The following is a 20,532-nucleotide window of genomic DNA, read 5'->3' as shown; positions in this document are numbered from 1 at the left end:
TGGTAATAGACGTTTATATATCAAGGAATTGATGAAAATATAACTCCCTAATAATAGATAAAAAGTGGCTCCAATAAATACATCCTATTCCTTTCTACACGAGTAATGCAGCAGCGCTATCACTGATACACCCTTATATTAGGCACTGCTCTTACTTTCAGACTACTGATAAACCCCAGAACCAATGACAGCACATGCCCGCCGCTATTACCGGGTACAGGTACAGCACTGCTCCCACCAGGATAAGGAGAAAGGTGATCGCGAATATAGCGAAATCCAGCATCCTCCGTCCTGCACCCGCTGCCCCAGCAGCACGGCCTATGTGTCAGGCAGCCCATTCGGCCATCGGCAACACCCCCTGCCAGCCAGGAGCAATCGATCTCTCAACCCGGAAGTGTCGTGGAAGTCGCTGACTAGTGACACGTGGGTATTGTGGGGCGGAAGGAGGGGCGGGTATCGGCTTTGTAGAAGTTTAGGGCGGTTGTGGCTGCTGTTTGTGCGCTCTGGAACTTGTAGTTCCACAACTAACTACTAAACTGTACCATAAGCAGCTTGTATGTGATACAGCGGTCTATTGCTGGGATAGCTCTAGTCCTATTGCCCTCACTACGGATTTTTGGTATTTGCTAGTTTGATGGAATATTCTTTTCCAATTATGTTTGAGACATTTTTCAATTAGTAGAGAATAGATGCTGAAAAATAATTAAAAACCAATTTTGTTAACATTTTTACACCAGCAAGTTTCAGTCATGTCAAGCGTTCATAATCATAACATACACGATACGGAAAAAAGTATTGGGACACCTGCACATTACACCTACAGGAACTCTCATTCTCAATCCATAGGCATTAATATGGAGTTGATTCCCCCTCCCCCTCCTCATTGCAAATAAAAAAGCTTCCACTATTCTGGGAAGGCTTTCTACAAGATTTTGGATTGTGTCTGTGGGAATTTTTACCAATTCAACCAGAAGATCATTTATGAGGTCAGACACTGATGTTGGAGGAGAAGGCCTGGCTCACAAGCTCTGTTCTAGTTCATCCCAAATGTTTTGGGATTGAGGTCATTGCTCTGTGTGTTAATCAAGTTCTTCCACACTAAACTCGCCCAGCCATGATGACAGCCGGGCTCCTGCTCCACCAGCCACCTTCAATCGCGGCCGTTTAACCCGTTAAATGCCGCAGTCATTACAGACAGCGGCATTTAAATCATTTGCAGAGAGAGGGAGCTCCCTCTGTCACCCATCGGCGGCCCACAAATTCAATCGCGGGTCTCCGATGGGGTGTCATGGCAGCCGGGGTGCTATCAGGGAAAAAAACGGATAGCACTCTGAAGGAAAAAACTGAAGTAGGCATGAGGCCTTAGGCCATGCTACAGGCATGGCCTAATAGATTGCCTGTCAGTTTTAGGGCTTATTTAGACGAACGTGTAATATATCCGTGCAACGCGCGTGATTTTCACGCGCCTCGCACGGACCTATGTTAGTCTATGGGGCCGTGCAGACTGTCCGTGAGTTTCACGCAGGGTGTGTCCGCTGCGTAAAACTCACGACATGTCCTATATTTGTGCGTTGTTCGCGCATTACACGCACCCATTGAAGTCAATGGGTGCGTGAAAATCACGCGCACCCCGCGGAAGCACTCCCGTGTGACGCGCGTGATTCGCGCAACAGCAGTAAAAACTATGAATGAAAACAGAAAAGCACCACGTGCTTTTCTGTTTACAGTGTCATATTGATGGCGGCTGCGCGAAAATCACGCAGCCGCGCACCATATGATGATGACACATGGAGCTGTTAAGTGCCTTTCGCGCGCGCAAAACGCAGCGTTTTTTGCGCGCGCAAAACGCACACGCTCGTGTAAGTCCGGCCTTACAATGACAAGCAATAATCCTTTTGGTATACTAGGTATACCGAAGCATTATATAAGCGATCAGCAGGTCGCATGGTGAAGTCTTTTAGTGGGCCAAAAAAAAGGAAAAACAGTTAAATAAAGTTTATGAAAAAATATAAAAATTGCAATAAAAATAAAATAAAACCAGTTTTTCCCCCAAAAAGTGGTTTTATTTAGTAAAGGTTTAAAAAATAATAACAAACACATATATGGTATCGCCGCGATTGTAAGAACTCAAGCGATAAAGTTAACATGTTAAAAAACAACGGCAAATTTCCTTCTTTTCTCCGATTCCCCCCATAAAAACTAAAATAAAAGTTAATCAATAAGTTTCATGTACCCCAAAATACTACCAATGAAAACTACACCTTGTCCTGCAAAACACAGACCAAATATGGCTACATAGATGCAGAAATAAAAAAGTTACGGCTCTTGTAATGCGGCGATTCAAAAACAAGTAATTCTTTTTTTATTTTGCAAACGTAGGAAAACATATAACCTTTACGTATTTGGTGTCCCTGTAATCGTGTCGACCCATAGAATAAAGGTAACGTGTTATTCATGCCGCACAGTGAACGGTGTAATTATATAACATGAAAAACAATGCTGGACTAGCTGTTTTTTTTTCAATTCTTTCCTAAAATAAAGTTAATAAAAGTTAATCAATTTATTATATGCACCCAAAAATTTTGCAATTAAAAAATACAACTTGTCCTGCAAAAAACAAAAATCCAGCCAGGATGCGATGTCTATTCACATTCCCGACACTTCGGTAAAGTTTCTGTGGGACTTACTCACAGCACAGCGTGTCGCACTAGAGCCACATGTGGGACATTTCTAAAAACTGCAGAATCTGGACAATACATATTTAGTAGTGTTTCTCTGGTAATACCTTCTGTGTTACACAAAAAATTGAATTCAGCAAGAAAAATGAAATTTGCAAATTTCACCTCCAACTTTGCTTTAATTCCTGTGAAATGCCTAAAGGGTTAAATAAACTTTCTAAATGCTGTTTTCAATACTTTGGGGGGTCTAGTTTTTAAAATGGGATGTTTTATGGGGCTTTCTAATACATAGGCCCCTCAAAGCCACTACAGAACTGAACAGGTACCTTAAAAAAAAGGCTTTTGAAATTTTCTTAAAAATATGAGAAATTGCTGTTTGTTCTAAGCCTTGTAACGTCCAAGAAAAAGAAAAGAATATTCAAAAAACAATGCCAATCTAAAGTAGACATATGGGAAATGTGAACTAGTAACTATTTTGGGTGGTATAACCATCTGTTTTACAAGCAGATGCATTTAAATTCAGAAAAATTCTATTTTTTTCTAAACTTTCTCTAAATTTTGCAATTTTTCACAAATAAACGCTGAATATATCGACCAAATGTTACCACTAACATAAAGCCCAATGTCTCACGAGAAAACATTCTTAGAATCGCTTGGATAGGTTTAAAGAGGCTCTGTCACCAGATTTTGCACCCCCTTTCTCCTAATGCAGCAGATCGGCGCTGCAATGTAGATAAGAGTAAAGTTTTTTTTTTTTTTTTTAAAAACGAGCATTTTTGGCCAAGTTATGACCATTTTTATATTTATGTAAATGAGGCTTTCTAAAGTACAACTGGGCGTGTTTAACGTTAAAGTACAACTGGGCGTGTATTATGTGCGTACATCTGGGCGTTTTTACTTCTTTTACTAGCTGGGCGTTCTGAGAGAAGTATCATCCACTTCTCTTCACAACGCCCAGCTTCTGGCAGTGCAGACACAGCGTGTTCTCGAGAGATCACGCTGTGACGTCACTCACAGGTCCTGCATCGTGTCAGACGAGCGAGGACACATCGGCACCAGAGGCTACAGTTGATTCTGCAGCAGCATAGGCGTTTGCAGGTAAGTCGATGTAGCCTCTGTCGCCTGGTGCCGATGTGTCCTCGCTCGTCCGACACGATGCAGGACCTGGGGCAGGAAGTGAGTGACGTCACAGCGTGATCTCTCGAGAACAAGTCTGTGTCTGCACTGCCGGAAGCTGGGCGTTGTGAAGAGAAGTGGATGATACTTCTCGTCAGAACGCCCAGCTAGTAAAAGAAGTAAAGACGCCCAGATGTACATCCACAATACACGCCCAGTTGTACTTTTACTTTAAACACGCCCAGTTGTACTTTAGAAAGCCTCATTTGCATAAATACAAAAATGGTCATAACTTGGCCAAAAATGCTCGTTTAAAAAAAACAAAAAAAAAACGTTACTCTTATCTACATTGCAGCGCCGATCTGCTGCAATAGGAGGTAGGGGTTTCAAAATCTGGTGACAGAGCCTCTTTAAGAATTCCGACGTTATTACCACATAAATTGAAATATGTCAGATTTAAAAAATGGGCTCGGAGCCTTAAAGAGACTCTGTCACCACATTATAAGTGCCCTATCACCTATATAAGGAGATGGGCGCTGTAATGTAGGTGACAGCAGTGCTTTTTATTTAGAAAAACGATCTATTTTTACCACGTTATTAGCGATTTTAGATTTATGCTAATTTCTTTCTTAATGGACAACTGGGCGTGTTTTTACTATTGACCAAGTAGGCGTTGTACAGAGGAGTGTATGACGCTGACCAATCACGCCCAGTTGTCCATTAAGAAAGTCATTAACATAAAGCTAAAATCGCTAATAATAAAGTGGTAAAAATAGATTGTTTTTCTAAATAAAAACCACTGCTTTCACCTACATTATAGCGCACATCTCCTTATGTAGGAGATAGGGCACTTATAATGTGGTGACAGAGCCTCTTTAAGGCCCAAACTAGGCTGCGTCCTTAAGGGGTTAACAAGGGACAGTATGTATTGGGTTAAATAATAAAACAAATTGACAGTTGTCCTTGTCATGAACAGAGTACATCCTCTCGTAGAAGTTCTGTACAATATTATTCAATTATTTCATAAGGCAAATCAGTTGATAACCTTTAGCCTGTAGAGCATCGGCTTGTACTCTAGTTAGATCAGCATAATCCTGTCTGAAAGTTTAATAAAGTTTAAAAAAAAAAAAAGAAGAAAAGAACTGCGGAAAAAGGACTTGCAGATGTCAGCTATTATATGGTGTGAGTCACAGAACTTTAACCTTTTCCGTCTTTTTCAGCAGCTTCTATCCACTGCAGCTTTTCTGGCTGATACACTCCATTAATAATGACGCTGAAGCGACTGCTGCTTGTTTCCAACTCCACACTGCATGGCGGGGGGTATCTGGAGCATTGCCAGGACCACATACAAAAGTTTTTAGGGGAGTAAGTAAACTAAATTATGGATTTGCTGGTTTGCTTTTTTACCTTGTTTCTGAATATTGTTCTGCTTCTATAATGTGCACAATTAATAACTAGCATCATTTTCTATGCACATTTATCTTTTTAGTAAAATACGAAACTATTTTATGCCACTTTCACACGGCAGTATTTTGCATCAGCATTTGTAATCCAAAACCAGGAGTTGGGTCAAAATAAGGAAGAAGTGCTAATCTTTTCATTAGGGTATATTTACACGGTGTGGTTTTGCCGCGTTTTTTGGCAAAACTGCGGGAAAACGCATGCAGGTTTTTGGTGTGTTTTTAGGGTCAGTTCACACAGGGTTTTTTGGTGCTGACGTTGACGTGGAAACCGCATGGGAATCGGGGCCAAAAACGCCACCCATTAATTTCAATGGGAGGCAGAGGTGTTTTTTTCCCCCGAATGGCTTTTGGTTGCTCGTGGAACTAAAAAGTGTCATATTCTCTCTCATTTCTGATCATTTTTTCGCTGGGTTCTTTGCCCATAGTCCTTGCATTAGACTCAATGGCTGCGTGGAAAAAAACGCTGTGAAAAACGCTAAAAAAAAAGCAAAGGCAGCTCAAAATCTGCTTCAAAATTCCTGAAGGAATTCTGAGGCAGATTTTTTGTGCCTGCAAAAAAACTCTGTGTGGACAGGGCCTTATACGTTCCCTTTTTAATTGCAAAGAAGGAGCACATTAAGGGCTTGTTTCAAACATTGTGTGTGTATGTGGGTGTAAGTGTATGTGTGTGTGTGTGTGTGTGTGTGTGTACATATATATATATGAAAGAAATGAAAATGCGGCACTCACCCGTTTGCAAATCTTCTTAACTTTATTGTATCACCTTGGCGAGGGTAAAAGCATTACAGGGAGGACAGCTAGTTGTGTGTGTGTGTGTATATATATATATATATATATATATATATATATATATATATATACACAAAATGTTTCCCATCCCTCGGTTGAACATGATGGACGTGTCTTTTTTCAACCGTACTAAATATATATATATATATAAAAACAAACTGAATCCTTTGAACTTACTGCAATGAAAAGCTTTATCAATACGTAATAAAGATGAAAATGTTGTACTCAAGAAAAATGTTCTCTGAAGTAAATACAGATTTGATTCTTTTAAGGCAAGTAAAACGAGTCCTTTTCATTCCTTATGCACTCCACGACAGAGATGCTTATGCTAAAACTGCAAGGCAAAAATTTGAGAGCTTGGGTAAGTAAAAGCTTTGTAATGGTGAATGGATCCAGCCGTCTTATTGTTACAAGTAAGGCCCCATGCACACGACCGTAGAATTCATCCGTAATTACGGACCCATTCGTTTCTATTTCCGTAGAAAGACTCTGCAAAAGATAGGACACGTCCTGTTTTTTCCTTTTTACGGACCGTGCTCCTATACTTTATGGCCCGCAGATGCGGGTGGCTGTCTGCTGCCGTCAGCGACTGGCCGTGTCTGTGGGGCCTTAATCACTAGTTTTAAAACTAGCTGTGGAACAGGATGTTACTCTAAGGGCGGATTTACACTAACGAGATTTTCGTCCGTGCAACCCGCGTGTCGTACGGACCTATACAAGTCTATGGGGCAGTGCAGACAGTCCGTGAGTTTTGCGCTGTGTGAGTCCGCTGCGTAAAACTCACGACGTTCTATATTTAGGCGTTTTTCGCGCATCACGCACCCATTGAAGTCAATGGGTGCGTGAAAATCACGCATGCCCCACGGAAGCACTTCCGTGGGATAAGCGTTATTTGCGCAACAGCAGTAAAAGAATGAATGTAAACAGAAAAGCACCACATGCTTTTCTGTTTACAAACATCCAAACGGAGTCTCATAATGATGGCGGCTGCGCGAAAATCACGCAGCCGCGCATCATACGCTGATGACACACGGAGCTGTTAAGTGCCTTTTGCGCACGCAAAACGCCGCAAAATGCACACGGTTGTCTGAATCCGCCCTAAATGGTATTGCATAAGTAGTAATTGCCTTAAACCGTTTTATTCCTGAAAGTACATCCTTTCGCTACAGAAATATCAGATAATATATGCAGGTAATTTTACCTGACCGATAGTTGAATTTTCTCCTGCATTATCAGAATGCCATTGTTGTAAAAGGAAAATCTTATTTTTTGGTCTCTTTATACCAGGAATTAATTGGCATTTAAAATTGTGATTCTCTTTTTTTTTTGCTTATTTTTTTTTTTTTCAGGTTATGCATTGGACAGCATACATGAAGCTGCTGATCCTGTAGATTCAGTACTAAAGTCAGAGGCCATATTCATTGGTAATTCACTTGTAACATCGATTTTTATTACTGAAATGGCCTAAAAGACCTAATTATTTACCATTGTGAATTCTGCTCTGTGAGACTCTGCTTTAACAGCATTACTGCGATAGTGCTTTTACTTATGGAGAACCTGCAGAAGTGATATTCCAGCAAAGCTTTTAAAAGTGGCATCTCAGTCTAGCAGAAGTCTACACAAAACTGATGAGATCCAACAAACCAAAACAGATCTGCTCCAAACTGGTGCCTTTCCTATAGGTGTACTAAAGAGATTTCTTCCTTTTGGATATATTTCCCATTGCCAGAAGTCTCCAGGCTGTTCAATGGTTCCCATTAGGGTAAAGCAGTATTCCAGTGAAACTGTGCTGTTAAAGCAACGTCACTTAGCAAGTCACATTTGGTAATCAGGTTCCCTAGACTGAAACAGATCTGTCCACATATAGGTTTCTCAGAATGCTTAACACACGGTCCTATTAAAGGGCAATATGTTATAGGGATAGATCTGCTGGGCTATTACAGCAAATGGCAAAAAACATTGTACTGTTTGGTTGCAGTTAAGGCAAAATACAGAAAACTCCTAGTTAGAAGTCCAATTTATTCATGAACGGGGCACTCCCTCACCCCCTCCCCATTGACTGACTGCCGCTGTGTATCTGCCTGTATGTTATGTGTAGCCACTAGGCCACTCTGCCGTAGCGGAGTAGCAGCTTGCCAAAGTACAGTCAATAACACTTTGGGGTAAGAGTACCTGGGAGTATGTTCAGGCAGATGCTCGGAGTAGCAGACATGTGGCACAGGTGATGGTTGGCGTGGCAGAGGACACCAGATGTGGCAGTTGACAACACGACTCCAACACTAGATACAGCTCCAGAACAAGCACACTTATGGGATACAGGTAGTAAAACACAGGAACACCGGGAGTAGGATAACAATTAGGCTGGGTTCACACTACCTATTTTCAGGCGTAAACGAGGCGTATTATGCCTCGTTTTACGCCTGAAAATAGGGCTACAATACGTCGGCAAACATCTGCCCATTCATTTGAATGGGTTTGCCGACGTATTGTGCAGACGACCTGTAATTTACACGTCGTCGTTTGACAGCTGTCAAACGACGACGCGTAAATTGACTGCCTCGTCAAAAGAAGTGCAGGGCACTTCTTTGCCACGTAATTTGAGCTGTTCTTCATTGAACTCAATGAAGAGCAGCTCAAGATATACGAGCGTCACAGACGCCTCGTATATTACGAGGAGCTGCTTTTACAGCTGAAACGACGCAGCTGTTTTCTTCTTAAAACAGGCTGTCATTTCAGCCGTAAATGACAGCTAGCGTGTGAACATACCCTTAAGGGACTATTTGCAAGACTAACATCGGAATACAACAACGCTCAGGCAAGGAGTGGAAGGGCACAGCCCTTTATACTTTATATAGTCCAGGAAGTAAGGGGATAGATTAGGGAACATTTAAATGGTGTGCGCACTGGCCCTTTAAGGCCGGGGACGGAGACTTGCCCTAGAGGCCGGAGACTTGCCCTAGAGGCAAGAGAGTGCAGCCGCATGAGTTGGCATCTCGTGGGAGGGAGACGCCGACAAGCTTAGTGTCCCGCGGTCGCGACTACCGGTAAGTGCAGCATGCCAGCGCACAGTGACCGTGGACACAACAATCAGTGACCTTCAATCATTTGAGAGAAGGGGGGAGGACTACCCTCACGATCACTTGTCACCCACTCGCTTTCACTCCCCCCCCCTCCATGTCTGTAATATTTGTGTATTTTATTCCCATAATCACACCCCTGTACCGTCTGTGCTTATTAAGACTAATAAGTAATTATTTTTATTACTGAACATTGTTTTCTTTTCCCGATTTCAGGTGGTGGTAACACTTTCCGGCTTTTAAAAGCTTTGTATGATAATAATTTAATACCGGTCATCAGGAAAAAAGTAATTGAGGTAATATATGTTCTTAAATTAACTAAATGCATTGGACAATCCATTGTTGTTAGAAGGATCCCTTGATAACGAGCTGATCATAATGTGTTCCCTGCTGGGACACCCAGTGATCAGCTATAATCCATGGAGAAACCTGACAGTAAGTGTTCACTTTCCCTGCAGTGCCACCACAGGCAGAAATAAGCATCACACAGTGCCCATTCAAATCAGGGGGTGGCTGTAATGCAGAACAGGACAGGTCCTCAAGAGCAAGAGACAACTTTATAACTGCTCTCCACTCTGGCCAAGAGATGAGGATCCTGAATTCAGAAGCCACTTTTAGGCTACATGCACACGTTGCGTAATTTGATGCGGAAAATCTGCACCAAAACCGCAGCTGTACGCACGCAATTCCGCTGCTAAAACCGCACCTAAATGTGCCTTTTTAATGCGTTTTTAGGTGCGGTATTTACATATTGATGTGGAAATAGGTGCGATTTTATGTTGCGTATTTTGGTGCGTTTTTCTTTAAAAATAGTCCAATACAATTCACAAGCGGAAACACAGGCTTAATTGACATGCTACGGATTTAAAAATACGCACCGCAGGTCAATTTACGTGCATAAAAAAAATTTGCACCGTGTAGATGACATTTCTTGAAATCTCCTGATTTGCCGCATGAAAATCCGCAAGGCAAATCAGCACGGAATAAGCATCGTGTGCATTCAGCCTTACACAAGTATTTAGGTCAGTATTTGCCAAAAACAGGAGTGGCTCCAAAACATGGCGGACATGCAAAACTTTTCATTACACATTTTCTCTGTGCAGGCTCCACTCCTGGTTTTGGCTTAAAAATACTGATGTAAAACACTGACCCAAATACTGCTGTGTGAAAGAAACCTAAGGGTATGTTCACACTGCCTATTTTCGGGCCGTAAACGCCAGAAAAATCGGAAGCAGAACGTCTCCAAACATCTGCCCATTGATTTCAATGGGAAAACGACGTTCTGTTCCGACGGAGCGTTTTTCGCGGCGTTTTTAAAAAACAGCCGTGAAAAAGAAGTGCAGGACACTTCTTGGGACGTTTTGGGAGCAGTTTTCCATAGACTATTGAAAAAAGCTCCAAAAACGGCCATGAAAATTGCGAGTGGCACAAAAAACGTCTGAAAATCAGGAGCTGTTTTCTCTTGAAAACAGCTCCGTATTTTGAGACGTTTTTGACTCTACGTGTGAACATGCACTTTTTTTTTCAAACCGCCACTGCAGTTTTTAAAGCCATAAGGTAATCCAGCAGGAAGGAGAAATATAATTTTTTTCCTTTATATTTCCCATTCTTTTTCAATCCACTTCTTGCCCTGGCTCAAAAAACTACATGGAAAACGAACACAAACGCTGCAACATTTGTGTGAAACCAGCAGGATATATGAAACAAAGTTTTTTTAAACTGGACAACCACCTTTTTTGGGTCTTGACGCCCAGAACAAAATGTCACCAATGGGGCATTCAGGCCCCCTGCACACGTGACAGAAATGCTGCAGTGGATTACAGTACCAGTCACGTAAATGAGATTTGAACAAATCTGATCCACCTGCTACAGAATACTTTCTACACAAAAATCAGAGCATGCTGCTGACTTCACCATTTTCAATGTAGAAGGAGAAATCCACAACGTGTGGGGTTTTGTTTTTTTTAAATTTCTTAGTTCGCCCTCATGTGAATGAGGCATTAAACAACCTTGCTTCTACTGAGACAATCCTGCTACTGAGGTTAGGGAGTATGTGGCAGTATAGTACTGTAGTTGTAGATAAAGTAAGGGTATGTGCACACACACTAATTACGTCCGTAATTGACGGACGTATTTCGGCCGCAAGTCCCGGACCGAACACAGTGCAGGGAGCCGGGCTCCTAGCATCATACTTATGTACGATGCTAGGAGTCCCTGCCTCGCTGCAGGACAACTGTCCCGTACTGTAATCATGTTTTCAGTACGGGACAGTTGTCTTGCAGCGAGGCAGGGACTCCTAGCATCGTACATAAGTATGATGCTAGGAGCCCGGCTCCCTGCACTGTGTTCGGTCCGGGACTTGCGGCCGAAATACGTCCATCAAATACGGACGTAATCAGTGTGTGTGCACATACCCTTATATGGGGATTTATAGGTGAGGTGCATTTTAGGTACTTTTTCTCAAATGTAGATTTTTTTTTTTTGCTAGGCAGGTAATTTTTTTCATAAATCAGTGACCGTTTCCTATGTTTCCAGGACGGGATACCTTATATAGGTTCCAGTGCTGGTACCAATGTGGCTACAATCAGCATAAACACCACCAACGACATGCCAATTGTGTGCCCACCCTCTCTACAGGCACTAGGGTTGATACCCTTCAACATAAACCCTCATTACCTGGATCCAGATGTTAACAGCAAACATATGGGGGTATGGTTATTCACTTTTACCATGTATTAAGGATAAATCCACATGAGTTTATGTTATAAGCGAAAATTATTATATTTTTTATCCAAATTTTGTGCCATTGATTTAAATAATTTTTTTTTTCAAACTAAATCCAGGAGACACGGGAACAGCGGATCACTCAGTATCATGAAGAATCAGATACTCCACCAGTGCTTGTATGTAAAGATGACAATTTTCAATATACAGATGTGGTAGAGCTGAATGTACAATATCAAGTGTATGTCTGTTTTGCGATAAATGTAGAATTATAGAATGTAAAATTAAGTAAATACATGCATCTAAATACATTACATTTCTTATTTTATAGTAATTTGTTTTACAATCTGTATTTTAGTCCAGATCTGCATTCCTTATTGGACTGTAATGTGAGTCCATATAGTGCACTCCTTGTGCCTCTGTGAGACACCATACTCCCCTCTAGAAGCAATGCTTATATATATATATATATATATATTGTATACCACAATATATTTTCTTGAGGATTCTGTGAGAATGCGCGTGACTAAACCGGTGTGTAAAATCTGAGGTACGATATGCGCCCATAAAATTCCATGGGTCCCGTATACCTGAGCCCTAAGTTTGTCCTGAGATCGTAAAGAAAACTCACTATTGGATCAATTAGAAATGTGCCCAAACTTTTTCACTTTCATGTATGCAAAAGAATAGGCGGGCACAACCTAATAAATTATATCAGTATAATAATGGATGCAAACCCACGTCTAAACATTTGCACGTGTCAATTTTTCATGTTTTTTTTTTTTAAAGGGGGCATTCAAAACATTTCATTGTGTCGGCAGACTTGAACTAAAATATAGCTTTGTGTGAATACTCATTTTGTATATTTGCAGGCCATTCGAGAGGGTTGCATGCTATTAGTAGAAGGAAATAAGGCAAAACTTCTGGGATTAACCAAAGCCCGGCTGTTTGTAAGGTAATGTTTGCATGTATGAGGGTTTACGCTTGGTAGACTTTTTTTACGGTCTTCTGACAAACATGTTTTCACGCCACGTGTTTTTAATATAGCTGAGGTATACAATTGTTTTCCACTCTAATCCTGCCATACGTATAAGTTACCGTATAAAAAGAATACGTTTGAATATATCTGCTCATTTACCGATACATGTATATGTCAATGACGACCAGTATTCCATGATTGTACTTGGGTATAATAAAATAAAACATGTAGGAATAGGTAACGAACATTTAGCTGCTGAAAAGGTCTAAGCTATATTTGTTTTATTACAGAGGTAAATCCCCAACAGAACACGAGCCCGGTCAAGACTTCAGCTTCCTCCTGAACCAATAACTTTCAGTCAATGATTGTAACAATAAATTGATTGATTCCTTCTACTTTGTGATATTTTAAAATGGTTTGGGTCAAGCACAGATTCTCTTGTTATTCTCAGGCATAAGGGAATATTCACACATGGAAGATTTGTTTTCGAAATTTCTGCAACTTAACATCTGTCCCATTCATGTGAACGGTGTTGTTTTGGCAGAAAGCACATGAGTTTGTGAAAGCCCTGTTCAGATGAATGGGATGGATGCAAAGTTTCTGCAACAAATGTGCCACACGGGACTTTACACTAACCATTTCTCATCCCATGTCCATCATCTCTTGTCAACTCCCTGAACCTCACCTTACACTTCTTCTCACAGGGTTTTACAGTGTGTTTTTTTTTTTTTTTTAAATGCACCAAAAAACACAACACTCACTGCAGTTTTTTTGGTGCATTTGTATTGACGGTGAAAAAAACTCCACAATAAACCCAACCGAAAAGCATGGTGCATTTGTTTTCAAGAATACATAAAATACATTATACAGGTCATATTTTATGGAAAAATAAGATCACTGGGGTTTAGACAATGGTTTGAAAGCATAAACAAAATTATGTATGTGGAAGATTTGATTTCTTCCACTGAGGGGAAGAAAAGGGGGTTTTGAGGCCACCTGGGAAAAATGGATAGAATTTCAAACTTCCTTAGGGTATGTGCACACACAAACTCAAAAACGTCTGAAAATACGGAGCTGTTTTCAAGGGAAAACAGCTCCTGATTTTCAGACGTTTTTTTTAAGCCACTCATGTTTTTTGCTGCGTTTTTTACGGCTGTTTTTGGAGCTGTTTTTCTATAGAGTCAATGAAAAACAGTTCCAAAAACGGCTCAAGAAGTGACATGCACTTCTTTTTCGCTGTGTTTTTTTTTGGAAAACGACCGCGTGAAAAAAAAACCTCCCTTTTTCCCATTGAAATCAATGGGCAGATGTTTGGAGGAGTTCTGCTTCTGATTTTTCAGCCATTTTTCGGGCGTTTACGAAAATAAGCCATGTGAACATACCCTTAGAGTATTAAGGGTTAATGAGCCGAGCTGGCTAGGGGGAGGGAAGGAGAAGGGAGTTCATTGTTTTTTGGTTGTGTCAAGTTTGTTGGAAATACGTCTGTTATAAATATTGGTTGCAAAGTCAAGTGGTGATGTGATCAGACCAACCAATGGCTCCAGTTGCTATACACATACAGCAGCACATTCTTTGGATGATGCACTCACTGTGTCTGCATAGGAACATTTTCCAATAACAGCAATTGGTGCCTTATTTATGTGACACAAGTACCTGACTGTACTGGGTCCAAGACAACCCCATAAATTATAGTATTTACCCCTTTAATTATGCGAATATTCAATTATTTAAAAAAAATATCCTATCATGACACAAGACGACAGAAATTGCAACTGTTATTCAAAGATTTATTCTGTCTGCTCCCAAGTTATCATCTTATTTACAATAGTCAATTCAAATATATTCTGTACAAAATATGTTAACAGTTTACAAATCTGAAGTCTCTAGAAAAGTGCAAAACATCTTAAAAACATCCACAACCACCCTGTACATAAAATAGAGCCGATATACACACACCGTCCTTTCAGCGACATTAACGTATGCAGTTCATTGATTCGCACATGGTCAGTATCCTCACGCCACTGAGAGGAGTATATTAGTTACATTTCAGGTAACAAAAGCTCATTTTGTAGAAGACAACTTAATCTATATAACATAAAAACACATTGCACAAAAATTCAGTACAAGCCAGAAAAAATAATATTATTCAGAAATGCAGATATTTAAAACATCAAAGACTTGTCAGCACAAAATCCTGAGAAACATTTATGTGGAGTAACGAAAAGCTGTAATATTAGAGTTTTTTTTAATGAAATATTAACTAGCAAGTCTAGGTTTCCTTTACTCCAGTCACAAATATCACTTGTTTTTTTTTTTTTAAAGTAAAATCACATACAGTTTTAAGTAATTTCTAATAAAAAAAAAAATTTTTCAAAAAATTTAAGGCCTCCACAATGTGGGTTATAATATAGGCAGGCACCAATAAAGTAAGTAATCAATGGTACCATAAAATATTGTTTTGTATTATTGCTGTTCAATTACTGGTGCAGCAGAGCGGAGTCTCACATCATCATCTCTTGACAGGATTTTCAAAATGACAGACTCCGCTGTAGCTCAATTTCAAAACATAACACAACAAATCTGTTGAGCACACAGTGGGTTAAACCTGGCGTTGACAATTTTAAAGCCTATAAATACATAGAAGGTGGGAAAAAACCCTGGAAGACGAACATTTGATTTAGTTTAGGTCTATAAATGACTTTAAATGTAAGAAATAGATCTTATACTTCTGAAATTCCAAGCATAAAGTATGTAAAGCAACATTGTAGAATTTGATTTACAAGTTTACATAATATATTAATTATCAGTAGACTAATCTCAAGCATAAAACTCCTAAAAATACAAAAAAAACAAAAAACACATTCAGCTAAATATTTGGTGGATAATCATACATTCAATGATTGAAGGGTTTTGTTTGTTTGGAGATCCTTTATAAGTCTTTTTTAAATAAGACTTTTTTGGATAGTGTAAAAATAACAGCAGTAAATTAAATCAACACATTGTATAAAATCCTAGATTGTAAAAGAAACTGGAGGGAGTATTCCCAAGAAAGCTCATTAAATATACTTTAAAATGCCAAGCTCTATGGTATAGTATGTCATTCCAATAAGTTAACGGATAGAAGACACTATAAGGGCCTGTTCACATCAGCGTTGTCGTTCCATTGAGGGATTCCATCAGAGGTTTCCGTGGGGGCAACCCCTCAATGGAAAGGCAAACGGAAACCTTAGCTTCCGTTTGCATCACAATTGATCTCAATGGTGACGGAAACTTTGCTAATGGTTGCCGCTTGTCACCGTTGTGACGGTTCCGCTGTTTTTGACAGAATCAATAGCGCAGTCGACAGTCAAATAGCGCAACGATGACAAACGGAAACTATTAGCAAAGTTTCCGTGACCATTGATATCAATAGTGATGCAAATGGAAGCAAAGTTTTCCGTTTGCCTTTCCGTTGAGGGGTTCCCCCAACAAAACTCCTTAACGGAAAGTCTACGCTGATGTGAACACAGCCTTAGGCCTTGTTCACACAGTGCAGATTTTCTGCATATTTTACATGTATTTATTTTTTTGCCAAATCAGGAAGAGAACTTAAAAAGAAGATGTACTAGTCCTCCTCAATTAATTAGAATATATCTTTTTTTATTTATTTCAGTAATTCAATTCAAAAAGTGAAACTCATATTATATAGATTCATTACACACAGTGATCTATTTCCTGCATATTTTTCTTTTAATGTTGATGATTATGGCTTCCAGTTAATGAGAACCCAAAATTTAGTCTCTCAGAAAATTTGAATATTGGGTAAAAGTTCAAGATTGTAGACTCATGGTGTCACACTCTAATCAGCTAATCAACACAAAACTCATGCAAAGGTTTCCTAAGCCTTTAAATGGTCTGGTTCAGTAAGCTACATAATCATGGGGAAAACTGCTGACTTGACAGTTGTCCAGAAGACAGTCATTGACACCCTCCATAAGGAGGGGAAGCCACAAAAGGACATTGCTAAAGAAGCTGGCTGTTCAGAGTGCTGTATCCAAGCATATTAATTGGAAGTTAAGAGGAAGGAAAAAGTGTGGTAGAAAAAGGTGCACAAGCAACAGGAATAACCGCAGCATTGAAAGGATTGTCAAGAAAAGGCCATTCAAGAATCTGGGGGAAATTCACAAGGAGTCGACTGTGGCTGGAGTCAGTGCTTCAAAAGCCACCAAACACAGACATATCCAGGACATGGGCTACAACTGTCGCATTCCTTGATACACTGTCAGAAGCGTCTTACCTGAGTTAAGGAGAAAAAGGACTGGTCTGTTGCTCAGTGGTCCAAAGTCCTGTTTTCAGATGAAAGTTAATTTTGCATTTAATTTGGAAATCAAGGTCCCAGGGTCTGGAGGAAGAGTGGAGAGGCATCAATCCAAGTTGCTTGCGGTCCAGTGAGAAGTTTCCACAGTCAGTGATGGTTTGGGGGTCATGTCATCTGCTGGTGTTGGTCCACTGTGTTATATCAAGTCCAGAGTCAACACAGCCGTCTACCAGGAAATTTTAGAGCACTTCATGCCTCCCTCTGCTGACAAGCTTTATGGAGATGCCGATTTCATTTTCCAGCAGGACTTGGCACCTGCCCACACTGTCAAAAGTACCAATACCTGGTTTAATAACCACAGTATCACTGTGCTTGATTGGCCAGCAAACTCGCCTGACCTAAACCCCACAGAGAATCTACCGGGTGTTGTCAAGAGGAAGATGAGAAACACCAGACCCAACAATGCAGACGAGCTGAAGGCCGCTATCAAAGCAACCTGGGCTTCCATATCACCTCAGCAGTGCCACAGGCTGATCGCCTCCATGCCACGCCGCATTGATAACACCTCAGCAGTGCCACAGGCTGATCACTGCCATGCCGCATTGATAACACCTCAGCAGTGCCACAGGCTGATCGCCTCCATGCCACGCCGCATTGATGCAGTAATTCATGCAAAAGGAGCCCCGACCAAGTATTGAGTGCATATACTGTACATACTTTTCAGTAGGCCAACATTTCGGTATTAAAAATAATTTTTGAATTAGGCTTATTTAATATTCTTGTTTTCTGAGAGACTAAATTTTGGGTTTTCATTAACTGTTCGCCATAATCATCAACATTAAAAGAAAAAAATGCTGGAAATTGATCACTCTGTGTGTAATGAATCTATAGAATATGAGTCACTTTTTGAATTGAATTACTGAAATAAATAACATTTTTGATGATATTCTAATTCATTGAGAAGGACTAGTATATAAAAGGAAGGATTTATAGCTCTGCTCTCCTGGAACCAAAATGCATGCAAAATCTGCAGCAAATCTGCACTGTGTGAACAAGGCCTAAGAAGTAACAGTGACTGATTTCTATTAAGGTCATATAAACAATGAATGGTTACACTTCTACATGCAGGAATTTGGCAAGTGACTGTCCTATTATTTATCAGTGTTCCATTATGCTCCAGAAACAAACTGTTAAATATACAACTTTGCTGCAACAACCCATACTGATTGGATCCCGCGTTATATTTACACGTTTTGGACCCCTTAACAATATTCTCTCAAAATATGAATGTATTAGGAGAATATTTGCAATGGTAAAGAAATGTTTCAACTGTATTAGGACTCGCCTTCTTGTGCTCCAATTAGCATCAAGTCCAAGTAGCAGGTGACACTGTTCACACTGCGTTCTGTACTCCGTTCAACAGCATGCATTTTTCATTTACTCTGTGTGTAATTGACCACAATTGTAAAAAAAAAAGGAATATATATATAATTCTTGCATGTTTTTTTTCCCCCAATTTTTTTTGGTCATTAAGTGTAGCACAAATTGCAGTGTGAACAGAGCCCGAGTCTGGGAGCTCTTATGACAGATGCACGTTCAATAGCACGTGTAGTCTATGGAATGAAAGCAATATAAAGTAATTCATGGGGATTGTTAGAGTACAGAACAATACATTTACAATGTACAGTATAAAGCAGCAGAAAATAAATACAAATAATAACAATTATAAAACAATCAGAGCATTGTATATGATTGCACACAAGTTCTTGCAATAGCAGATAAATGACTTTCAGCTCAGTTGAAGCTGGTTTTACCATCATTTCAAGTAGTGACAATATAGCAGTTAAGCATTACTGTATCCATGGGATTTGTTCAGTGCCGCACCTTAAGGAGCATTACTTATAATTTGTGCATATACCAAACCTTACGGACAAATTGCATTGTCCATTTGAAAGCCAGAGCTAGAAATCGTCTTAATGACAGACGTAGAAGCCGATGGGTTATCGCTGTTATGAACAAGTCCTATTGTGTCACAACTTTGCTAAGAAGTTACCAAAACCTAGGAAAAGAGGTTTGGTCGTTCGGCCTATTATTTAACAATTTCTTTTTACTTAATTATGATAGATTTGTCAATGATAAGAGTATATTCTGTATTTTAGGAATAAAGGGGTCGCCTGGTATGGAGAAATTTTAAAAACCCTATTAGAGCATTCTGAGTTAATAGAGGGGGGCGTGCCTAAGGCCTCATGCACATGACCGTGCATTACGGTCTGCATACTATCCACATTTGCGGTCCGGGCTACTTAGAGTCAATATACATCTTGTATGAGCACGGTCCGTGATTGGGTATGGCCCGCGGATGACACCGCGTCCCTCTGTGCCTGTAATCATGGGCCGTGCACATGGCTACGGCCGTGTGCACGAGGCCTAAATGTCCTTTTACAAGGGCACATTTTCTGCCCGGTAACGAGCACCGATTAACGATAATAGCATGTTGATCGGCGCTCGTTTAGTACATTAAATGGGGCAATCATCCTGAGTGTGGGGACGAATTATTGTTAATACGATCATTTGTCCCCATACAGTTTGCATACTGTCGGCTGCACATCCCCTGTTCACATGGGGAGATATGTTGCTAAAAACAATATTTTTTTTGGGCTGCATAAAACATGCAAATAGCCAACAAATCGCTACCATGTTTACAGAGGTCAATCAATCATCGGGAACGAGCGTTCTGCCAATCTTCTGCCTGCGTAAAAGAGCCTTAAAATTTTGCTTAGAAATGTCCCACCATGCACAACCATACGGTGAACAAGTAGAATGGTGAACTTTGTTAACTAAAAGGAGGAATGTAATGATATTCCCCAGTAGTGCTAAGAAGCCCCAATATGATAAAAATGCAGATCACAAACCGTTAAAAAGTAGTGCAATTAAAAGGAGAACAAGATCTATAGGTTATACATAAATATCCTTTCTGCTGCTAGACGGGAGCCAACACCTGGCGGCAGAACATTAAGCAGCAATATGAGGCAAGGAAAAAATGCACTTGTGTGTATATCCTCTCAGATCCACCACAACTGTAGTGTGTAGCCTTCGTTTACAGGAATCCTCGTAACATTCTGTCAAGGCTTCAGACCATGTCCCCTCTCTGAGCAGTCTCACACAGTCGTGTTCTCAGATTAGGAATCGTGAGTGTTATATTCAGTCTCTCCAGATGAGATTTGGCTGAGTCTCCTGCTCGACCCAAAAAGCTTCCTGGAAATTTGACCTGATTTTGCCTAGGACAAAAAAATCCACCAAATAAAATGGCAGAAATAAAAAAAACAAGACAGTCAACACGATATGGAATAATAAATCACATTTGGTGAATGAGAAGGATATCGGATTTATTGAGGAGTTGTAGAACCAT

At 40.2% G+C, this 20,532-nt stretch overlaps 3 protein-coding genes across 9 annotated transcripts in view; 1 reads left to right on the top strand and 2 right to left on the bottom strand.

Moving 5' to 3' along the window:
- Positions 1–399, bottom strand: part of CYP20A1 (cytochrome P450 family 20 subfamily A member 1) — a 55,139-nt gene extending 54,740 nt beyond the window's left edge. Inside the window, exon 1 of the mRNA XM_075829794.1 lies at positions 212–399. Coding sequence (XP_075685909.1) covers positions 212–283 — 72 coding nt within the window. The 5' untranslated portion in view covers positions 284–399. The remainder of the gene's footprint in view (positions 1–211) is intronic.
- Positions 336–13,221, top strand: LOC142655536 (alpha-aspartyl dipeptidase). 5 transcript variants are annotated; one of them, XM_075829797.1, is made up of 9 exons: positions 336–423; positions 5,018–5,159; positions 6,319–6,407; positions 7,396–7,470; positions 9,340–9,419; positions 11,659–11,832; positions 11,967–12,026; positions 12,720–12,802; positions 13,117–13,221. In XM_075829797.1, the coding sequence occupies exons 2-9, from the start codon at positions 5,062–5,064 to the stop codon at positions 13,175–13,177; spliced, it is 720 nt and encodes a 239-aa protein (XP_075685912.1). In that variant the 5' UTR covers positions 336–423; positions 5,018–5,061; the 3' UTR covers positions 13,178–13,221. The 5 variants fall into 5 exon arrangements, with proteins under 5 accessions (XP_075685912.1, XP_075685913.1, XP_075685914.1 ...); XM_075829798.1 differs by lacking the exon at positions 336–423 and adding an exon at positions 521–619; XM_075829799.1 differs by lacking the exons at positions 336–423; positions 5,018–5,159 and adding an exon at positions 4,945–4,976.
- Positions 13,222–18,034: 4,813 nt separating this feature from the next.
- The window catches only part of NBEAL1 (neurobeachin like 1), a 147,779-nt gene continuing 145,281 nt past the window's right edge, over positions 18,035–20,532 (bottom strand). For all 3 annotated transcript variants that reach the window (XM_075829793.1, XM_075829791.1, XM_075829792.1), the window contains one exon: positions 18,035–20,401. In XM_075829793.1, coding sequence (XP_075685908.1) covers positions 20,303–20,401 — 99 coding nt within the window. In that variant the 3' untranslated portion in view covers positions 18,035–20,302. The remainder of the gene's footprint in view (positions 20,402–20,532) is intronic.

Source organism: Rhinoderma darwinii, chromosome 6 (genome assembly GCF_050947455.1).
Source record: "Rhinoderma darwinii isolate aRhiDar2 chromosome 6, aRhiDar2.hap1, whole genome shotgun sequence".
NCBI lineage: Eukaryota > Metazoa > Chordata > Amphibia > Anura > Rhinodermatidae > Rhinoderma > Rhinoderma darwinii.
Note: the sequence above shows the minus strand (reverse complement) of the source record. Positions and strands in the feature narration are given on the sequence as shown.